This window comes from Spea bombifrons, chromosome 2, assembly GCF_027358695.1.
Source record: "Spea bombifrons isolate aSpeBom1 chromosome 2, aSpeBom1.2.pri, whole genome shotgun sequence".
NCBI classification, from domain to species: domain Eukaryota; kingdom Metazoa; phylum Chordata; class Amphibia; order Anura; family Pelobatidae; genus Spea; species Spea bombifrons.
In genome coordinates this window covers 28,257,434-28,276,473 of record NC_071088.1, presented here as the reverse complement: position 1 = coordinate 28,276,473, position 19,040 = coordinate 28,257,434, and the positions used below count along the sequence as shown (strand labels likewise).

General features: G+C 39.0%; 1 protein-coding gene across 1 annotated transcript in view; it reads right to left on the bottom strand.

Annotated features, from left to right (window-relative positions):
• SH3KBP1 (SH3 domain containing kinase binding protein 1) overlaps positions 1-18,439 on the bottom strand; it is a 115,910-nt gene extending 97,471 nt beyond the window's left edge. The window contains exon 1 of the mRNA XM_053457308.1: positions 18,017-18,439. Within this exon, the coding sequence (XP_053313283.1) occupies positions 18,017-18,020 (4 nt within the window). The 5' untranslated portion in view covers positions 18,021-18,439. The remainder of the gene's footprint in view (positions 1-18,016) is intronic.
• Between the last annotated feature and the right edge of the window lie 601 nt (positions 18,440-19,040).

Genomic DNA, 19,040 nt, shown 5'->3' with positions numbered 1-19,040 from the left:
GGAAAGTGACGCTCATGCGATTTAATCAACAAAGAAAGCATATTAAAAGCAAATTAAAATACTTTAATAGTACTTTATTATGCATCCATTCAACCAGCGAAATTAAAATCAATTACTTACCTTCATGAGAAGCTGCAGCTCCAGTACTGCAGAGGAACGCCTTATCCTGGGTCTGACATTACTCGCCATTCAAATTGACGGAAGTGTTTTTTTTTTAATGTATGAACACAGGGCGGTTTGTTAGACCACCCAGAACACTTGTCTAGCCAGTACTGGAGCTGGCTCTTTGTAAGTATATCATGTAGCAGAAGACGCGTTCATCCGAACACATCTCCTGCACAGCCAATAGCTGAGAGCGAGAAGGGGGTAAATGCATTAATGAAAATCAAAAGGGTCCCCTCAGCTATCACACACATTGAAATGCATATGATGGATTGGGTATCCTTTTAATGAGATATATTAATAACTCTAAAACTTGACATTTGCAAGCAGTAACAAAGACGTCAAACAACAGTGATATTGTATTCCAGCTAAAAGGGCAGATTTACAACCCTTCACCATAAACGGTAATACTGGCAAAGGATCAGACAGACACGTGATGGGTTTTAACTAGTATATATTGGACTATAATTTAGAGACGTAAACAAGCTATGAGTAATGCTTACAATTTGCAAACCTTTTGCTGCTTGTGAGCACGAATGCAGTTGCACCTATAATCATAGTTCACAGTAGTTTGAAAAAAGCCAATTTCCTGATAAGTTTCACAATGTAAATGTGGTTGATTTTTTTTTAACTGATTGTTCTCAAATTTATTAACGAAGAAAACATTTATGGAAACATTACATAAGACATTAATTTTACTAATTCTGTTTTTTGTATACAGCTCATCAGTGAGAAGTCTAAACATATGATGCTGTTTATTGATTTTTTTTTATTTTTAAAGGCACAGTGAGATGAAATTCAGCAAATGCTAAATTGTGTCTTTAAATGTTCTACAGCAGGTTCTGTGAAGAGTCTCCTCATTGCAACACAACCCAGTCTTTACACCCATCAACCTGAGCAAAAGAATAGACGTCCATTAACTGTACATTTCCCTGGGACACCCAGTGAAGATCAGAGGATCTTCCAAACCGGTCCATTAACTTCTCCAAGAGCAGGACAGTGGGGAGCTACCCAGGGCAGCACTGCAGTACTTGAAACCTGGGACACCTTGAGAAGTATGCTATCTGAAGGTGACACCACCAGCAGAAGACTGGTGAAGGTGGAGTGGAGGCAATATAAACAGACACCACTTCAGTTTAAGTCTAGGAAGAGATACGTTGCCTCCTCAGATAAATACACTCACTAATACTCTATTTGATACACTAGTGTACCACTGAAATAATCTTGGAGCACTTATGTTGTCTTCTCTCAGCACTGTCTGCCATAGCATGCACCTGCAGAAACTCTGATTACTGCTGGAACTTGTGAGTAGTGCTCCTTTCCCTGTTTGTGCATTCAACTGGGTATTAGAAAGCCCTCAATGTATAGCATGGCTGAATATGATGGTGATACATAAACCAATTAACAACACTTGTTTATGTTGTATTCACAACTCTGTGTTACTACCTGGTCAATGAAACAGGTGTCATCAACCAATCTGAATAACCTTGCAATACACACAGAAGTAGAAGTCTGGCACATCAATATACGGAAGCAATATATATGTCTAGAGCAGCAAGCATCTAAAGGTAAGTGAGTGGGTGAGTAGCCTGAGTGGCATAAAGCATTTCAGGTCCGAGCTGAGTAGGATTGTGTGTCTGAACGAATGCACAGAATGCTCTAGTTTGAACTCCTCCACTCAATAAACCAACCTGGCTTGTTGAGCCAATGGTGAGGGAGACAACTATGCACATTCCCACACTACTTCAGCACAAGCACCACTTCTGAACAAGTTCAGGCACTTTTTATGCTGAATTTGGTCTTTTTTCCCAGTGATTGCTGGAATATTTGAACCAGGGACATAGAATCTCTGATAGGTACGTATCAATTCCATCAAATGCTACCGATGTTTAATAAATATATTTTTGCTTTTAGTTCACCCCGTGGAATCACTGTGCCTGATCTTGGCCATTTATAGGCTTTTCAATTTCCACGCCTGGGTCCCTGCTGCACGCGTACATTTTCCATCCAGTTGTGCCAAAGCTGTTTCCCTGCCACAATAAAGCTGCCGGCCCCCTGTTCTGCAGCATTAGGCTAAATGGAAATCTGGAATATTCGCTTAACATTTTGTGTGCCAATGAGTTAAACAATACATTCTCGTTCATTTTTCTTTATGGAAATAAGTGGATGTGAGTAATGATAAAATTCTAATTACATATGACTAGTATTTCTACATTATTGGTATCCTCTAATCTCACTAAATAGAAAATGCATTACATATGTGTTTATCTACTAAAGAGAGAGTTGTCAGGAGAGTTGCAGTTTCAACTCACTGACTTCACATTGAATTATGAAGGGCCAGTCTCAGTGAGTTTCCCAACGTAAAGACTCTGACCTTAATTAGTCCTTGGTCTTGTCTTAGATTCAAGATATCCTTATGCCTAACACATATTACCTACTGATGATACCTGAAAACGTATTTTAACAATAATAGTATAAATTACGTTTTACGAATACATACATTTCAGTAAATAAATTATTTTAAGTTCATCAGATTTAACCCCCTTAAATTTCATACATTTCTCTTTGCACTATTTAATATGGTAAACATATTAATATGATAATTTTGCCATCAATATTTATAACGAACATGTACCTTTGAAAAGAGTGAAGTGTAGCGGCGTACCTGCCAAGCTTAAGCCATGAAAGCTAATTGGTGTTACTGAGCCTGTGTGAATAGCTGATAATTAAGCCATGAATAGGTTCTAGTTGGCAGTAAAGCCCCACGACATCTGAAGGTTATTACCAGCCTGTGAACGTCAGGAAATTATGCTCTGTATAAGCAGCAAATCTATTTTTTTAGCAATTAAGCTACAATTTAAGCTGCATTATTTATTGTTGCCAGTCAATACTCAATTCACATTTGCAATAGTTATGGGTACATCGTAAGATAATTCATCCTAGTCATGCTTTCAAGACTAGTATGAATTATTTTGCTGTCTAGCGTGTTAAGCAAGTAAACCTTGGAAGATCTGTAATATTGGAATTTTCACTGAAGGTTTAATTATATCACAAAAACACTTAATAAACGGTTATTGTTTTTTTATGGCAACAACCTACTTGTATAGGTATAACTTTTGTATCACATGGCAACTCTGTGTTCCAGGCAATATTTATAAAGTGGTAAAATGTTACACGATTAAAGAATTCTGGGAATTATATTTTTAAAGCAGTATTTAGTAACTAAAGGGTTAAATTCAGCAAGAGGAACATTTATGGAGACTACTGGGAGACACTTGTGAGTTTAACTGACATGTTATTCTGCATACATGGATGACATGCTTAAAAGCGGAACTAACTTTTTATTTGCCAGTCCATTCCATTTATGAAGTAAGATATCCACTTTAAAAAAGTAGGCAGTTGGGAAAAAAAATTTCCTGCTCCAACAATCAAAAAAATAATGCATGGAATCAGTTAAAGGCACTAGACTCAATGTGCATTGGAAAATATATATACATTATCTTACAAAAGTGAGTACATCCCTCACATTTTTGTAAATATTTTTTTATATCTTTTTATGTGACAACACTGAAGAAATGACACTCTGCTACAATGTAAAGCAGTGAGTGTACAGCCTGTATAACAGTGTAAATTTGCTGTCCCCTCAAAACAACTCAACACACAGCCATTAATGTCTAAACCTTGGCAACAAAAGTGAGTACACCCCTAAATGGAAATGTCCAAATTGGGCCCAAAGTGTCAAAATTTGGTGTGGCCACCATTATTTTCCAGCACTGCCTTAACCCTCTTGGGCATGGAGTTCACCAGAGCAGGATGACCCACAGATGCTTAATAGGGTTTAGGTCTGGAGACATGCTTGGCCAATCCATCACCTTTACCCTCAGCTTCTTTAGCACCGGCTCCCCATTCACACCTGAGACCTTGTAACACGAATGAGTCACATGACACCAGGGAGGGGAAATGGATAATTGGGCCCAATTTGGACATTTCCACTTAGGGGGTGTACTCACTATTGTTGCCAAGGTTTAGACTTTAATGGCTGTGTGTTGAGTTATTTTGAGGGGACAGCAAATTTACACTTCTATACAGGCGGTACACTCACTACTTTAGATTGTAGCTGAGTGTTATCTCACCTTTGTGAGATACTGTATATATATATATATATATATATATATATATATATATATATATATATATATATATATAAACAAAAACTGAAAAATGTTCAAATGTACAAATCACTAAAAAGTGTCAATCCCTATCTTTTGGCATCAATCACCAGGCACAGTCTGTACATTAGAGCGCTTGAAGGTATTTTCACTGTACTGTGGGTGTTAGGCTCCCAGCTGAATAGCAGAAGCTTTTATAAACGGTATGCCAGCAACAGTAAAATGGGATGTGATGAAGCTGTCTACAGAAAAAAGGAATCCACCGGATAATTTATCTTACTTGACTAGCCAATTAATCTGAGCTTGGCTGCATCAGTGACTCATTCTGCCATAACAATGATCACACACATAATATATTTAGAATCTTTTTCCGTTACTGAAAACTCGCAAGTTCCCATTTTCTTGATGCCTAAAAGGTAAGTCACCATGACACTGCAGTAATGAGCATTAACATGCTCCTAAAGCATTCTCGCCTACAACAGGGTTCAGGATTAAATCCCATTGTACAGGACTGCGGAATATGATGGTGCTATATAAAATAGTACTAAATAACAATATAACTTGCAATCACTCAACACTATAGCCTGCTAAGTTGCTAACAGGTCATCAATGCTGAATGCAATAAGACTTAGCCATGTTCCAGAGTGTGACAAACTGACAATTCTATTGAAATCAATGGAAGTGTTTTCTGTGCATGTTTTCAGAACAGACTCCTGCCCACAGCGTTCACACAGCCAGCTCTGGAGCTGACCAGAGGTAGTTTCATAATGGGCATAGTCGTGTGGTTGGCCGATAGCTGAGAGGTGGGTAAAGTACACTTGGGGGCAGAAATTTCCTGGTGGGCCAGCCGGTCCATGGGCCGGCAGACCAACATTCAATGGGGCCGCCCAGCCACAAAGTTCAAAACAGCTGTAAGACCGCCTCCAACGGCCACTTTAACTTAATTAGGCGCTTTGAGGACATGACATTCAAGGGGGTGGGCTCACAGAAGAGTTCCTAGTGACAAGGAGAGGGTTGTCACATTGGAGAAGAGCAGGAAAAAAGAAAAAAACAAAAAAGTATTACCAAAAAACTAGTTAGGGGTTATAGGAAAGCGGACCCATATTCAAGGGAGGGCGGGTGGCTGGGTTTTGGCATTACAAAATGGCAGTGGAGTCATCAGTAGACAAGTGGGTGTTGGGCATCACATTAACCAATACAAAAGGGAGCATCAATACACAAGGGAGGGGGTTGGCTGGGGCATCAAATAAATCAATACACAAGGGTGTGGGGGCCTAAATGCACAAGGGGGGGGGCACATTAATCAATATTAAAGGGGCCTGGCTGGACATCAATACAAAAAGGGCACATAATGACAAAGCAGTGTAGAAAATAAAATTTTTATGCTTCAGTGTGGCAGAGCCTGTCCTGGTGTGTGTGTTTGGGTGTCAGTGTGGCAGAGCCTGTCCTGATGTGTGTGTGTTTACGTGTTGGTGTGGCAGAGCCTGCCCTGGTGCGTGTTTGGGTGTCGGTGTGGCAGAGCCTGTCCTGGTGTGTGTGTTTGGGTGTCGGTGTGGCAGAGCCTGTCCTGGTGTGTGTGTGTTTGGGTGTTGTAGAGCCTGTCCTGGTATGTGTGTTTGGGTGTCGATGTGGCAGAGCCTGTCCTGGTGTGTGTGTGTTTGGGTGTCAGTGTGGCAGAGCCTGTCCTGGTGTGTGTTTGGGTGTTGCAGAGCCTGTCCTGATGTGTGTTTGGGTGTCAGTGTGGCAGAGCCTGTCCTGGTGTGTGTGTTTGGGTGTGGGGTGTTGCAGAGCCTGTCCTGGTGTCTGTGTGTGTTTGGGTGTGGGTGTTGCAGAGCCTGTCCTGGGGTGTGCGTGTGTGTTTGGGTGTGGGTGTTGCAGAGCCTGTCCTGGTGTGTGTGTGTTTGGGTGTCTGTGTGGAAGAGCCTGTTCTGATGTGTGTGTGTTTGGGTGTTGCAGAGCCTGTCCTGGTGTGTGTGTTTGGGTGTCGGTGTGGCAGAGTCTGTCCTGGTGTGTGTTTGGTTATCTGTTTCCTGGCACTTTACTTTCTGTAGGAATAAATAGAACTATTTAATTTTTACTTATCCAGAGATAAAACCTTCCTCATACATTTTTAGTCACTTCAGACTTCAAACTTTCTAGGCCCAGAAATCAGTGAGGAAAAGTAAAGGTTTTGTGTTATTTACTCTATTTCAATCTGCATGTTTTATTAAAAAGGATAAATGGCTTAAGGTGTATCATGACTTTTTTAGTGTACTGATGTACTACCAATCCAATCACATAAGATTCTATCTCATACAACTAGATTGTAAGCTTGCAAGAGCAGGGCCCTCTTCTCCTTTGCACCAGTTTGTTATTGTATGTGTTATTGTATGTGTTTAAAAATTGTTCTAATGAATGTAACAGCGCTGCGGAATCGGCCAGCGCTTTATAAATAAATGTAATGTAATGTAATACATCTGTCGAGCACTGATGTCATCTTTATCCAGCACACATGGATGGTGAGGAGTTAAGATTCGGGCCACTCCCAGGTACTTATTTGGGTCTTTGAACATTTTTGGTTCCTGGAATTTTAATAATAATGTGGCAATCTGTTAAAGCAATAATTTAATTTAGTTTTAAAAATAATGATTTAAAGCTAATTGGATGGTGTGGGCACAAGAGCTCGACCACGCGATACAATACATGGGGCTGGTGTCCAAATATTTCCAGGGCTGCTTTTCATTCCCAGTCCGGCCCTGTTTGGGGGATACTACAGAATCCGCCCCCATGCTTTTTTAAGGTTGGACACCACAAAAATTTAAATGGACGACACAGCTGCCATAGGCATTAAAGTGCATATTATGGCCGGAGGGCCCCTAAAACTTAAAATAACGGCCTTACTAAAGACAGAACCAATACCAGCGGTATTTAACGAATTAGAGTGCTATTTAGTTATATTATTAGACGGTTTATCTCAGTTATCAGTACCATGCTTTTTTGTGCATGTTACATTGTTTAAAACATCCGAGATGCGGGGACTAAGTTCCTATGTTCTATTTTTAAACCCTTTGCATGCTTTTCTTTACAGTTTATCTTGCTCAAAATATTTTGATGAAATACCAGCCCACCAAATGGTTCTGCTTTAAAATATTTATTTTTGTCACGTTCCATGGAAGCCTCTCGGTGCAGTGTTAGAAATACTGTTAAGCAACACTAGAAAACAAAATTAACCCTAATTTATTTTGGTTAGCAAAATTCCTGAAAAAGTTGCTGGGCTGCTGTTCAGCAAAGAACGCATTTGTTTCCCTAAAGTTGTGTGATGCGAAATTTGTATGTGTGACATCACTGATGACCATTCCATATTAACTTGGATCTGATGCTCACAAAAAGCAAAGTGACTGCAGTTACTCATGGAAACCCGTTCAATCCTTAAAACATTATCCTACTGAACATAGACACTGATTATTCTTTTATATCACGATCTGAACCGTATACAACAGCTAGATATCCATCCATGTATTGATGGCTTACAAGGTTCAGTCCTGCCATCTCTTGCACTTTAATGTATATGATTGTAACCTATAAGTTATGGCATTTAAAACCACCTGGAGTGTCCATTTCATGCTGCTTTAATAACGTTCTTCCACATTTCCTGTATTGTGCTGTGTCTATATTGCCCTTTTTTAAAAAAATGTATTAATCATAGAATTATAGAATTGACAAATGACTCACCGCAGCTTTCTTGCATAGACATTCAGGTGAATCACAATGTATCGGTGGTTGTCCATACAGATTTACAATTCCACTTATCACAAAGCAGCCCGTCATGATGTTATTATTCTGACAGCTGACAGACTGCTCACACACACACATACACACATTTACAATAGAATCTATTACCTTCATAGTTTTATTTCTATGAAAAAATGAATACAAGAGTATAATGCAAGAACTGCCAACATGAAGGACATGAATGTGACAGGGATCAGCTGGCAAAGTCGTGATGCCACGTCACTTTATGTGCTAGCACTGCAATATCCGATCACAGTCCAGCTACAATATGTCTAAACTGGATGCTTTTGCTTACATTGTGCATCTGCATCCTCTGGAATATACAGTAGTTGGAAAGTATCACATAAGGCCTACATAAGGGGAATGATTGTCTTATATATTACCCTCTCAGATGGCATTGTAAACAAAGCCATTTATTTAGTAACACATAGCAAACAAATATATGTGGATAAAACAGAACAAATTCTGGGGATACAGCTTTTAAAAATACTCTGTAAAAAGAATAAAAACCACAAATGGTGCAATAACGTTTAAAAGGTTTAAAACAGCCCCCACTAGTTGTGCCACACTCACAAGATTGTAGTAGGAAGAGTCCTTGGAAGAGTCCTTGGGGAAGCTACCACATATGTGTTCCGAGGAATGAATAGAGGGTTAAAAAGCTAAGTACCCTGTTTTTATATTTTTTCATTCTTGTAGAACACAGTTACAATTGTATTGTATTTTTAAACAAATATATGTGTCTAAATTGATATTCCATACATTGTGAGTCTTTCTCCGGGATCACCGAGCTCCCTATATTCGGTTGGTTTTATATATATTGAATTTGGTCATTCAGTCCACCTGGTGACATGTTACTGTCATATTAAAATTATACACATCCACTTCCAAGAGCATATTTAAACAAAAAAATGACACCTATGTACCCTAAGTAAACGTATATATACCAAGCTTCACAGAATGTCCTGGCAGAATAAACCTTTTATACCACCACCCCTTCAGATTAATCCAATGCCACGCGGACAGCATACTAATATACACTTTATGTAATGTCCCTTTAAGGTGATAAGAGATTATAACATTTAGAGAAAAGGGAGTCCATGCAATCTACACCAGGAAGGAGTCATATGTTTAAACACACAGATAAACATTTACATGACCTCTGAGACAGACACGATCTTGTTTGCAGTGGAAGAATATACTGTGGTTTGTAATTGGCCAAATGCATTCTGTTAACGTAAGGTGTATACAAAAAATTGAAGCTAAATTCCATTAACATCTGTGCTGTAAATCCTGAGCAGTGTACACATAATATTCCAAGGAAGGGAAATCATTTTTGCCACCTAGTAAGAACCAAGTTCAACATCTTATTAGTGTCTTGCCCTCGGAGCTGTCTGCTCACCTTACACATTTCTAAGTGTTGTACCGTATGATTGTCTTAGGAGTTCCCTCTAAAGTCAGGAGCTTCCATTGTAAATCCGAGTGACAGCTTTATACATTACACAATGTAACCTATTAAAAACCAATACACCTTTTTTTCTGGCAGAACCTTCTGGCCTCGATTTTGTTCTTCTAATTCAATTCCTACTATTACTACTATTATTCATCCTACATATTTCTTATGTCAGCCTATTTCTCGTACAAGACAACCTTAGAGGTCGGGTTTATGCAATTGACATTTCTGGTCTCAGCTATCCCCACCTATCTAGGCTTCCTGTCTTTATCCCATCTTCAATGCCACGGTCATTAATCATACATACCAGCCCTCCCCACAGATCTGTATATAATTGCCAATGTGCTCAATGTTTAATTTTAAACTCCTTAATACTACTCTTTTACATATATACCTTTATTTTTGCTTCATCTTCTTTCTCATTGCTGCACCAATTCTACTGACCAACCCATCCTACAGACTACACCTAAGCCACCAAAAACAATTCTTTCTTGAAGTTATGTCCCCCTTTACCGTAAGATACCTTAATAAAACCTATTGTATAGCTGTCAGATATTCTACCCTACTACACTGAGCTCTTCTGCTTTCTCATAACATTACTTACTACATACCCTACTTCACTAGAGTCAAAACCATCCTGGTCCTTTCATCACATCTTCTCCTTAGCCGCGTGTCACTATACAATGATTCTTTTCTTCATATCTGTGCTGACGATATTGGTTAATACTTAAAAGATCTACATGGTCTAGTCACTGTGTTCTCACTTGGACCACGTTAAAATTAGAATCAGTTACCATTTTATCTGTTTCCTCTTCCACCTTAGACTGCAAGCCTTGGTGAGCTGGGTTCTTCATACGGTCTGGTTCACTATATAGTTGACTGCATGATTTCCACAATCATGAAATGGAACACCAGACAATTCTTACATCACTTCTGGTGGTATCTGCCACAGGCAACAGCACCCATTGAGATCAATCTATCTGATTTATCAGTCTGATTTTATCATTTATTCTGTCTGGTTTTGAAAGAACCTCAAGTATGTTTTTCTAGCTCTTTAAACATGGTATACCGACACAAACAGAAACAATTAACAGAAAAGGCCAAAGTGTGCATGCATTAAGAATATCTCCACAGTTCAAACTGGTATGAAATGTATGGAAATTTATGGAAAGTCTATTTCTCTGCCAATCAGACACTCTACTTCCCTGACTCATAAGCCGTCAGTATATCATATTCTGGATTACGATTGTATTCCAGACCAGCGGTCACTGCTAAGTAATGTGTTTGTGATCTCTGCAGAGAGGTTTAAATCTGTCAAACGTTAAATCCAATGCCGGGTATTTCCTCGTAGTTTTCTAATCTGTCAGGTCAAACAAACCGACGGTGCCGCCATAAACAGTTCAATTAGCGGTTCTCTGTGCCAGCAGGCAACTAGGCGGCATGCTGTCACACTGTTTTTGTATGGGGGTAGCTTTATTAAAATCATTGCAATGACAATTGTTCTACATAAGAAAACAGATAAAGGAACCAGTTTGTTTATAAGACTAGGAAGAGGTACCTACAGATAAGTCTTTACATTATACTCCAAAACATTACGCTCTGTCATTCTGAAGGATCTTAGTTACCTGGCTAAAGGTTTGTTATATAATAATATATAGTTACAAACACAACATACCTACCAAACCACAAAGTATTACCACCACTTTATTGAAAATTATACTAAAAAAGACTCAAATTAATAATAATGCCCTGGTACTAATTCACTGTGAATACTTTAAAAGAACCCGTATCAAGGGGATACAGTCATGTACAAAATGTTAGCAGATTTCTAACACTTCTGACCCAAATCCATCAGTCACAATTAGCATAATGAAGGAAACATACTGAAGTAGGAGATAAAACAACACTTATTTATTACATTTCAACCACCACCCTCACCGCAAACATACATTTAAAGAGCCATGCATGGGAATGGGGAACATGTATGTAAGATCCTGGTGATACCTTAGATTATGAAGCAGGGTCACAGTCTACAGTGACCACTTTGGGAATCAACTAATTCAAAAAGCAAATGTCTGCTCATCTTAGTATCCATTGACTTAATTGTCCGCAAACTGGGTATTACCTTAGCCAGTCCACTTAACTGAAGAAAATTCTTTCCTCGTTAATTTGGCAACAAGAGGAACCCGGGACACATGTCTGAGGTTTTATACTATGAAGGCCAAACAGTTTTTATAATGTTTCTTTCATCTTCACAGATCAGGCAGGCACAGCTCAGATCATGCAGCTGTCTTTATCAATCTTCCAATATGTGAGTTGTAAACATAAGGAAAATAAAAAAGATTTTCTGCTCGGTATAAGCATACTGAATCTGGGGTGTGTTGTCCTCCTCAGTCTCATATTCATCGGTTCCCATCTGGAACTCTTTGGGCTGTATAATTCCACCCTGGGCTTCACTCAAATCTAGCCATGAAACAGAAGGTTAGGAATCAGTGAATCAATCATGTGACACTGTGCCGTTATCTGCATCTCTCCTAGACTATGCGCAATAGAAACGCTGAACGTATTCGACTGAGAACAGGATTTATTTATTTTTTTAAATGCCCATATAGATCTATGGGCATTTTATTGTGCTGACTAAGGAAATCAATAAAGACATGTTAGGTTAGTAGATAGGTACCCTTTAGCCAATCTAAGATTTGATGGATACAGAGTAGGGACTGGCTTGCATAATAGCTGTTTAATAGTCCTTCCTGTGTATAGTATATATTTATTTAGCAATAACAGACGTACTTAGTGCTTTACAGTATACAGTGTTATAAAGAGAATGCGCAATAAGTACAGTAGTACAACAGACCTTAACGACCAGCGTGCAATATGTATGAATGAATCAGGAGCTCCCTACCACTTGGTGCTTCATAGGGGAAGGACTGCAAAACTTCTTCAATATAGATTATAGAGATCGGGCGGTTCACAAATAGTACTCAAACGCACTAAATGCAATTTACTATGTACATAGCTGACAATAAGAATATCACGCTACGATTAAGTCCATTTGGGATGAAACGCAGTAGGTAAGCGCTGGTGTTTTTATGGTTTCCTGTCGAGTGTTCATTGAAGACAAGAATGAAGCCCTTTTTGGGCAAACATATTTTGATTTAAGTATATCACATTCGGGTACTGTAGCTAGGAGACCAGAGAATTTCAGCCAAGATACAGTATATATGTATATATATGTATATATAGATATATAGATATATATACTTCTGATAACATTTTTATTAAACAGCAATCTCTTCATATCATTTTCACATTTTTGTAAGTGTAAGAATTATCAGTGTGATTCATAACTAGATCCAAGATATAAGCATACAAATTCTAGAACTGAATCTGGATTGTGCCTTACTTGTTAACAATATCAAAGACCTTCTTTCTATGATGTCAACAATATACAGTAAAAGCTATGAGATGACAGACCTGCACGAGGTTTAACTCAACTAAGCATAAAAAGTTGTAACCTGACCATCTTGTATACAAAGCAAATGCAATTCAAACACAAAAATGCTATGTAGAAAATTAAGAATGTAGGTATAGACTGCTTGAAAAGGCATTGTAAGACTCTTGGCATATGTTTTTTTTTAATTCAGACTCTTTCCACTACTCTTAGGAATGGTCACTTAAAAAATCCATCTATAGACATTGAGATTACAACCACGTTCAGTCCCACTGCCAATGCGAGGCTTCAACTGACTCACAATACCACAATATTATGTCTTTCAAACCATATGAGTCCACAAAAAATATCCTTTTACCTTCACCCCATTACATGTGGAGCCATCTTGCCAGCTATTTATAATTTGGTTCTGTAAAAATAAACTCTGGCCATCCATGAAGGGGTCGTCATCATTAAATAGTTTTTTCCCTAAACAGTTCCTGAAATCCGTAAAAACTCAGAAAACGACAACTTTAGTGCAGTTGTGTAATATCTTACTAATAAGCCACAATGTTCAATAAATTATGCATGTGAAAGTAAATGCATGGGTATAGTGAGAGAAGATGCGAAGGGGATGGGAACTAGCAAAGGGGGCTTGTCTGACCCCTAATTCTGTAAAACCTGCCACCGTCCACACCGTATAGAAGGAACATAGAAGCAAGACCTATTAAAGCCACTGCCTATACACTACTTCACTGACATTCATTTGGTCCCAGTTTCAACGTTCGCCTACTTTGTATACATTACATATACATAAGCTATATGTGAACACAGCATCTGTGCATAGCCATATGAGCTATATGGGCACACCGCTGTATGAAATGCCTTTGAGACCCACTAACCAGTTATTTGTGACCCTTAGCTGGTTCCCTATCCCTTATACAAGGTTGCCATAGTAACTGTCCGGGGATTATGTCAAGCCTAATGTTGATAAATGATTGGCTAAAATGTTGTTACATAATTCCGGATAAGGTCTCAGTAGGATGTATACTGACCCTCCTGGTATACATTTAGTAATATAGACTGTTCTATGGTAAGCTCATCTTGGAAATGTTTTTATATATACATGGGACATTACGTTGGGGTATTCCCATCAGCAAACCAGAATGATCCTGCTGATAAGAGGGGCCAGGGCCCAAACTGTGAGGCTTATCATCTCCCCGAGAAATAACCCATAATTCAGATATGCACTTCATCCTCTCTTAGGCCTTGTCAGTATCAGTTGGTATCTCTATTTCCAACCTACCCTTTTACATGCATCTTGGGCTGGTGATTCTCTGCCTCCCATCACATTTCTTGTGTGTTTATAGGTGGGTTATTTTTTGATATACTGATTTTATACGTGGGCGAGAGGCCCTTAAGCGGTGACTCAACTGTGTCTTAATATTATGCTTTTCTTGTTCTCAGTCTATGACATTTCAAACCACCAAGGTCTCCAAAAGAGGCTTCCTACACACATGCTAAACACTTATGCACAAATATAACATATGTCAAAAACACTTTTTATAAGATCGTGAGCATGTTTCCTTAAAAATATGAATGTGGCATAATGACATGTATTAAAGAAAATTATAAACATATTTCTGTTGACTTTAATAAGCATGTGGTAGCAATTTTTGTCACATATTTGGGGGATTAAAATTGTTAAAATATTTATACCACATTTTTATGGGCCGATTAAACAAACAAAGGTTGTATAATCAAAGGTTCCAGGTGTTCAGTGGCTTTTCAGATGGAACTCATGAGTTGCTGCTCTATCTCTCCCCTTTCTCCCCATCACTCATCTTTCTTGTTACCTCTCTCTACTCTCTATCTCTCCCTTTTCTTTCTCCTCATTTTCTTTATCACTTCATTTTCTTAGTATATATGACATCAGAGGTCTGTAGAAACAGAACTCGCGTTCCTTTTATTTTTGTCCCATTGAAAAATTAACTGGTCAGTCAGCAACCTGGCTGCATGCCAGAAAGGAAGCCTTGGCATGCCCATTGTGGCACATATGCCTTAGGGTCATCACCGCTGTCCTAGAAGTAGGGCTTCAGCCTATTAAACCACCCCTTACAAAGCCTCTGCAAGGGATATCATCCCATTCTACAAAAGTTTTATTGCTGCTGCTGTGGTTGAAGACTTACACCAGAGATATCACTGCATCACCTGTGATAATTCCGACTGTACACTGCCAAGCATGATGGGAACAGTAGCACAAGTAACAGGCAACATAGAAGGGGTCATTAGTACTGCTGGAGCGCCATATCTGATATTTACACCAGGCTGCATCAGTTTCCTATAGGGCACACAATAACTGTTGTGTCCTTTAGTACAGTTGCAGACCTTTTTAACATTGGAGTTCAGTTGGAGAACTTCATTGGAGATTTATCCTTAAAATATATAACATATCAGGGTATATATCAGGGTTGATATAATATATCAAATGCTGTTTAACCCCTTAATGACAAAGCCCGTACATGTACGGGCTCAAACCCCATTGTTTTCAATGGGTTTTGGGACCGCCCATTGTCCTTAAGGGGTTAATAGGCTCTAAAATGTAATATAGAATATAGCCTATGTAGTCTGCCAATATATAGATAGGGCCTAAAAAACTCAGCCTTTCTTGGCTCCCCCTGTAAGTTATCTTGCTATGCCATTACAATGTGGGCTACATGGGGTATAAAGCGCCACAGAGAAAGCTCATTGTTAAAATTTTTATTTGGCCTATCTGGTAAGTTCTTGTGGGCATCGTAAGACAAGGATACCATCCTGGACTTCAAAGAGCCTGTTTTTGTGTAACGCTTGATGTTGATCCTCTGATCTTCATTTGAAAAAGCCTAAAATTCAAGTTGGACTACACTAATCCATGATCTAGTGTGACACCTTTTTACTCTTGAAACAAAATCTTCTGTCCCAGAGGCAGATTAATTTCCCGCAATTTTGTGCAGTCCTTTGAAGAAGTCTTTAGTTCTTGTGTATTTCCCCGAGAACAAAAACATACAGAAGTGAATCTATTTCAATGAGGTTCACTCTTTTTTCGAGAGACCCTGGTGCATTTTCCCTCTGACAATGGTCCTACTTGTCTACGTAATTCATACTAGAGGATTATTTCTTACTGTTTATTCTGATCAATCATTAATTGACATTTTTTGTTAAAAAAGGCAGTAATATGTTAGTACATTAAACCCATGCAACATACATGTTTCCTTCATACAGTGAAAGTCCAAAAATGTTCTCCTTATACATTACATCTTAAATATCCTCAATTTAGATACTGAGAACATATATATTAAAACTGACATTTGTTTTACAGTAGCCAATTAAAATACAGATACAATTAAGCAAATGTTAACTATATGTTAGTACGATATATAACAACTGTGTATTGTGAATTCTGTATAGAGAACGTCTCTGTAGTGCTTACTTCACGTGCCATTTATTTTATTCTCAAAACTGGGAATTAAACGTCTAGGTTACAACTATAAAGTCAGGCACGCCGTTAGATCTTCACCGCGGTGGCAATTAAAGGGTTATTTAAAAGACCTTTACTAAAGTTACCCCATTCACTCTCCTTGAAACTTGAAACATACTGTCTCCAGGTAGTGTTTTTTGAGGGCTGTGCTCTGATTTTTAATGATGTCTTAGGGTATCTTCAAAGTCATTCCCAAATCATACCGGCATCAGATGGGAATTTTCCAACAAGACAAATTGTCTCTTTCATGTTACTGAGAAAAAGCACCTTGCACCACGTTGAGTGACAAGACTTCCAATTTTCATGGGCGATCTTTAGAATCCACTTTTAGGTGCTGCCACTCTCATAACCTTTAGCCAGCCTCCTTTCCCTTTACATTTATTGTAATAGACAATTATACAGTGTTATTTTACCTGCCATTAAGGAAGCACACAATGCACTGCTCAACAATGCACTGATGGCCCTATAAAGAAGTAAAAAAGGGTTAATTTATTTGGTGCCCTTTTTGTACAGTAAGATTTTCCTTTTTCGGTAACAACAAACAATGGTATATTCTGTTTATTCCACAAGCTGGGTTGTCTACTTACATTAAGGGTTTGCCTCTCTAAATGAAATGTACAGGTAGCAGTGGAAAGCCACACACAAACAATAGAAATGAGCACTGGCACTTCTCTTTTGGTTATCGATCAAAGTATAATTCACGCTATGATAAATTATATATGTATATAAAGAGAGAGACATGGATATATATATATATATATATATATATATATATATATATATGTACATGTGTGTGTGTATGTATATAGTAAATACTATGCTTGATCCATGGACAAAATCAGGTATTATTATTATGCATTCAATTGATAGGTGTGTTTTGTTGTTTCAGTATGTTGCACAATAATGGGTTAATAGGTACACAATGGCATAGCAATGCCACACAGTGCCACTGTACCATCGTGTGAGAGTTTTAACCCCCGAATGCCACCATCACTACTGATGAGGCGAAAAGCAAAGCACTGGGTGGGTTATTTGGCACAGTTAACCCTTTCACTGCCAAAGATTGGGTCAGACCCACCTCATCACGGTCGCTGAACCTGTTATTACTAATTCATGATGTAGCGGAATATTCCGCAGCAGAACACGCTGTAGGTCGGGACACCATATCAGTATGAACGGCAGCATTGGCATGCACCAAAGGGGCGATAACAGATACTGGTCCAAAGAGCTTGCAATTCATAAGAAGCAAATGGGGTATTTGGAATTTGGCAATGGATTTTTGGTCACTGCAATTGCTCTTCGGCAATCATAATGAACGAGCAACAATGATGAGCGGAAAGCCAGCGTGTTTCCATATTTTGGGTCTGATGTGCTTCATTTGCAGGTTATTCTTTGTTCATGGCAGGACCAGCAGATTTCCAAGAAAAGCAACTTTTCCTCCTCCATGCCCCAAAAAACACACACAACCCTCAGCCCCAATGTGAAATATTAGATGTGTAAGTAACGGCACTCACCCATTTATGTAGGATCTGGACTCTAAATTCAAGTGGGTGCAGCTTGAAAGTTCCCCAGGGGGGGGTGAATAACGATCAGAGGTGAGATGTGGAGTGGGGATCAGTATTGAGGCAGACAAGGCATTGCCCCCTCTATTTCCAACAAGCCCCTCTCCTGTCAATGTCACAGCCCGTTAGAATCCCGCAGCATTCTATATCCCGATCGATAACAGATCGCAGTGTGTGTGCGCCGGCACCATTCACAAAAAACAGCTCTCCCCGAATACACCTTGTGCTGCAGCTGCAGACAGACCAATAACAGCCAGCGACGTGCTCACTGTCAGCACTGGAGGAGAACTGGCTGCTGCTCTTCAGAAAGTCCCTGTGATGAGGGGCTGCGCTTCCTTTTCCTCTCTATCACCTCCTCCTGCAGCGGCTGCTCGGGCAGAGGATGCTGCGCTCTCTGTGACAGTCGGGGACTGAGCTGTGTGTAGAAAGCATCGCGAGAACCGCCCACCTCCCCCTCCCTCTGCCTCTTCTCCTGGGGCTGTGCGCTGCTTGCCATACTCTGCCAGTCCCCTGCCAATCCCCTGCCAGCCTCATCACAGTGTGTGGAGGGAGCAGCTGCATTGGCATGGGTGGCAGCTCAGGGTCTGTGATTGTCTGCCAGCATCTCCTTTATCACCATTATTATCATTTACAGTAACAGCTACAATCTACAGCATATGCTAGAACTTCACAGGGAGGCAGGAGGTAGAGTATTTGTAAATATTCAGGATCTATTTTTAATAAAGAAATAGGAAAGAAAAGAGATTTTTTCAATATCTAAAATTCTAAAATCATTCCATCTTAATATATATATATATATATATATATATGCACTGTATATATATATATATATATATATAAATATATACATATACATACACACAGTATATACATTACATAGTGTATATATATATATCTATATATATATATATATGGAATAATAGTGGAATTCTTCAAGATTGTAAGCTTGCGAGCAGGGCTCTCTTCACCAAATGTA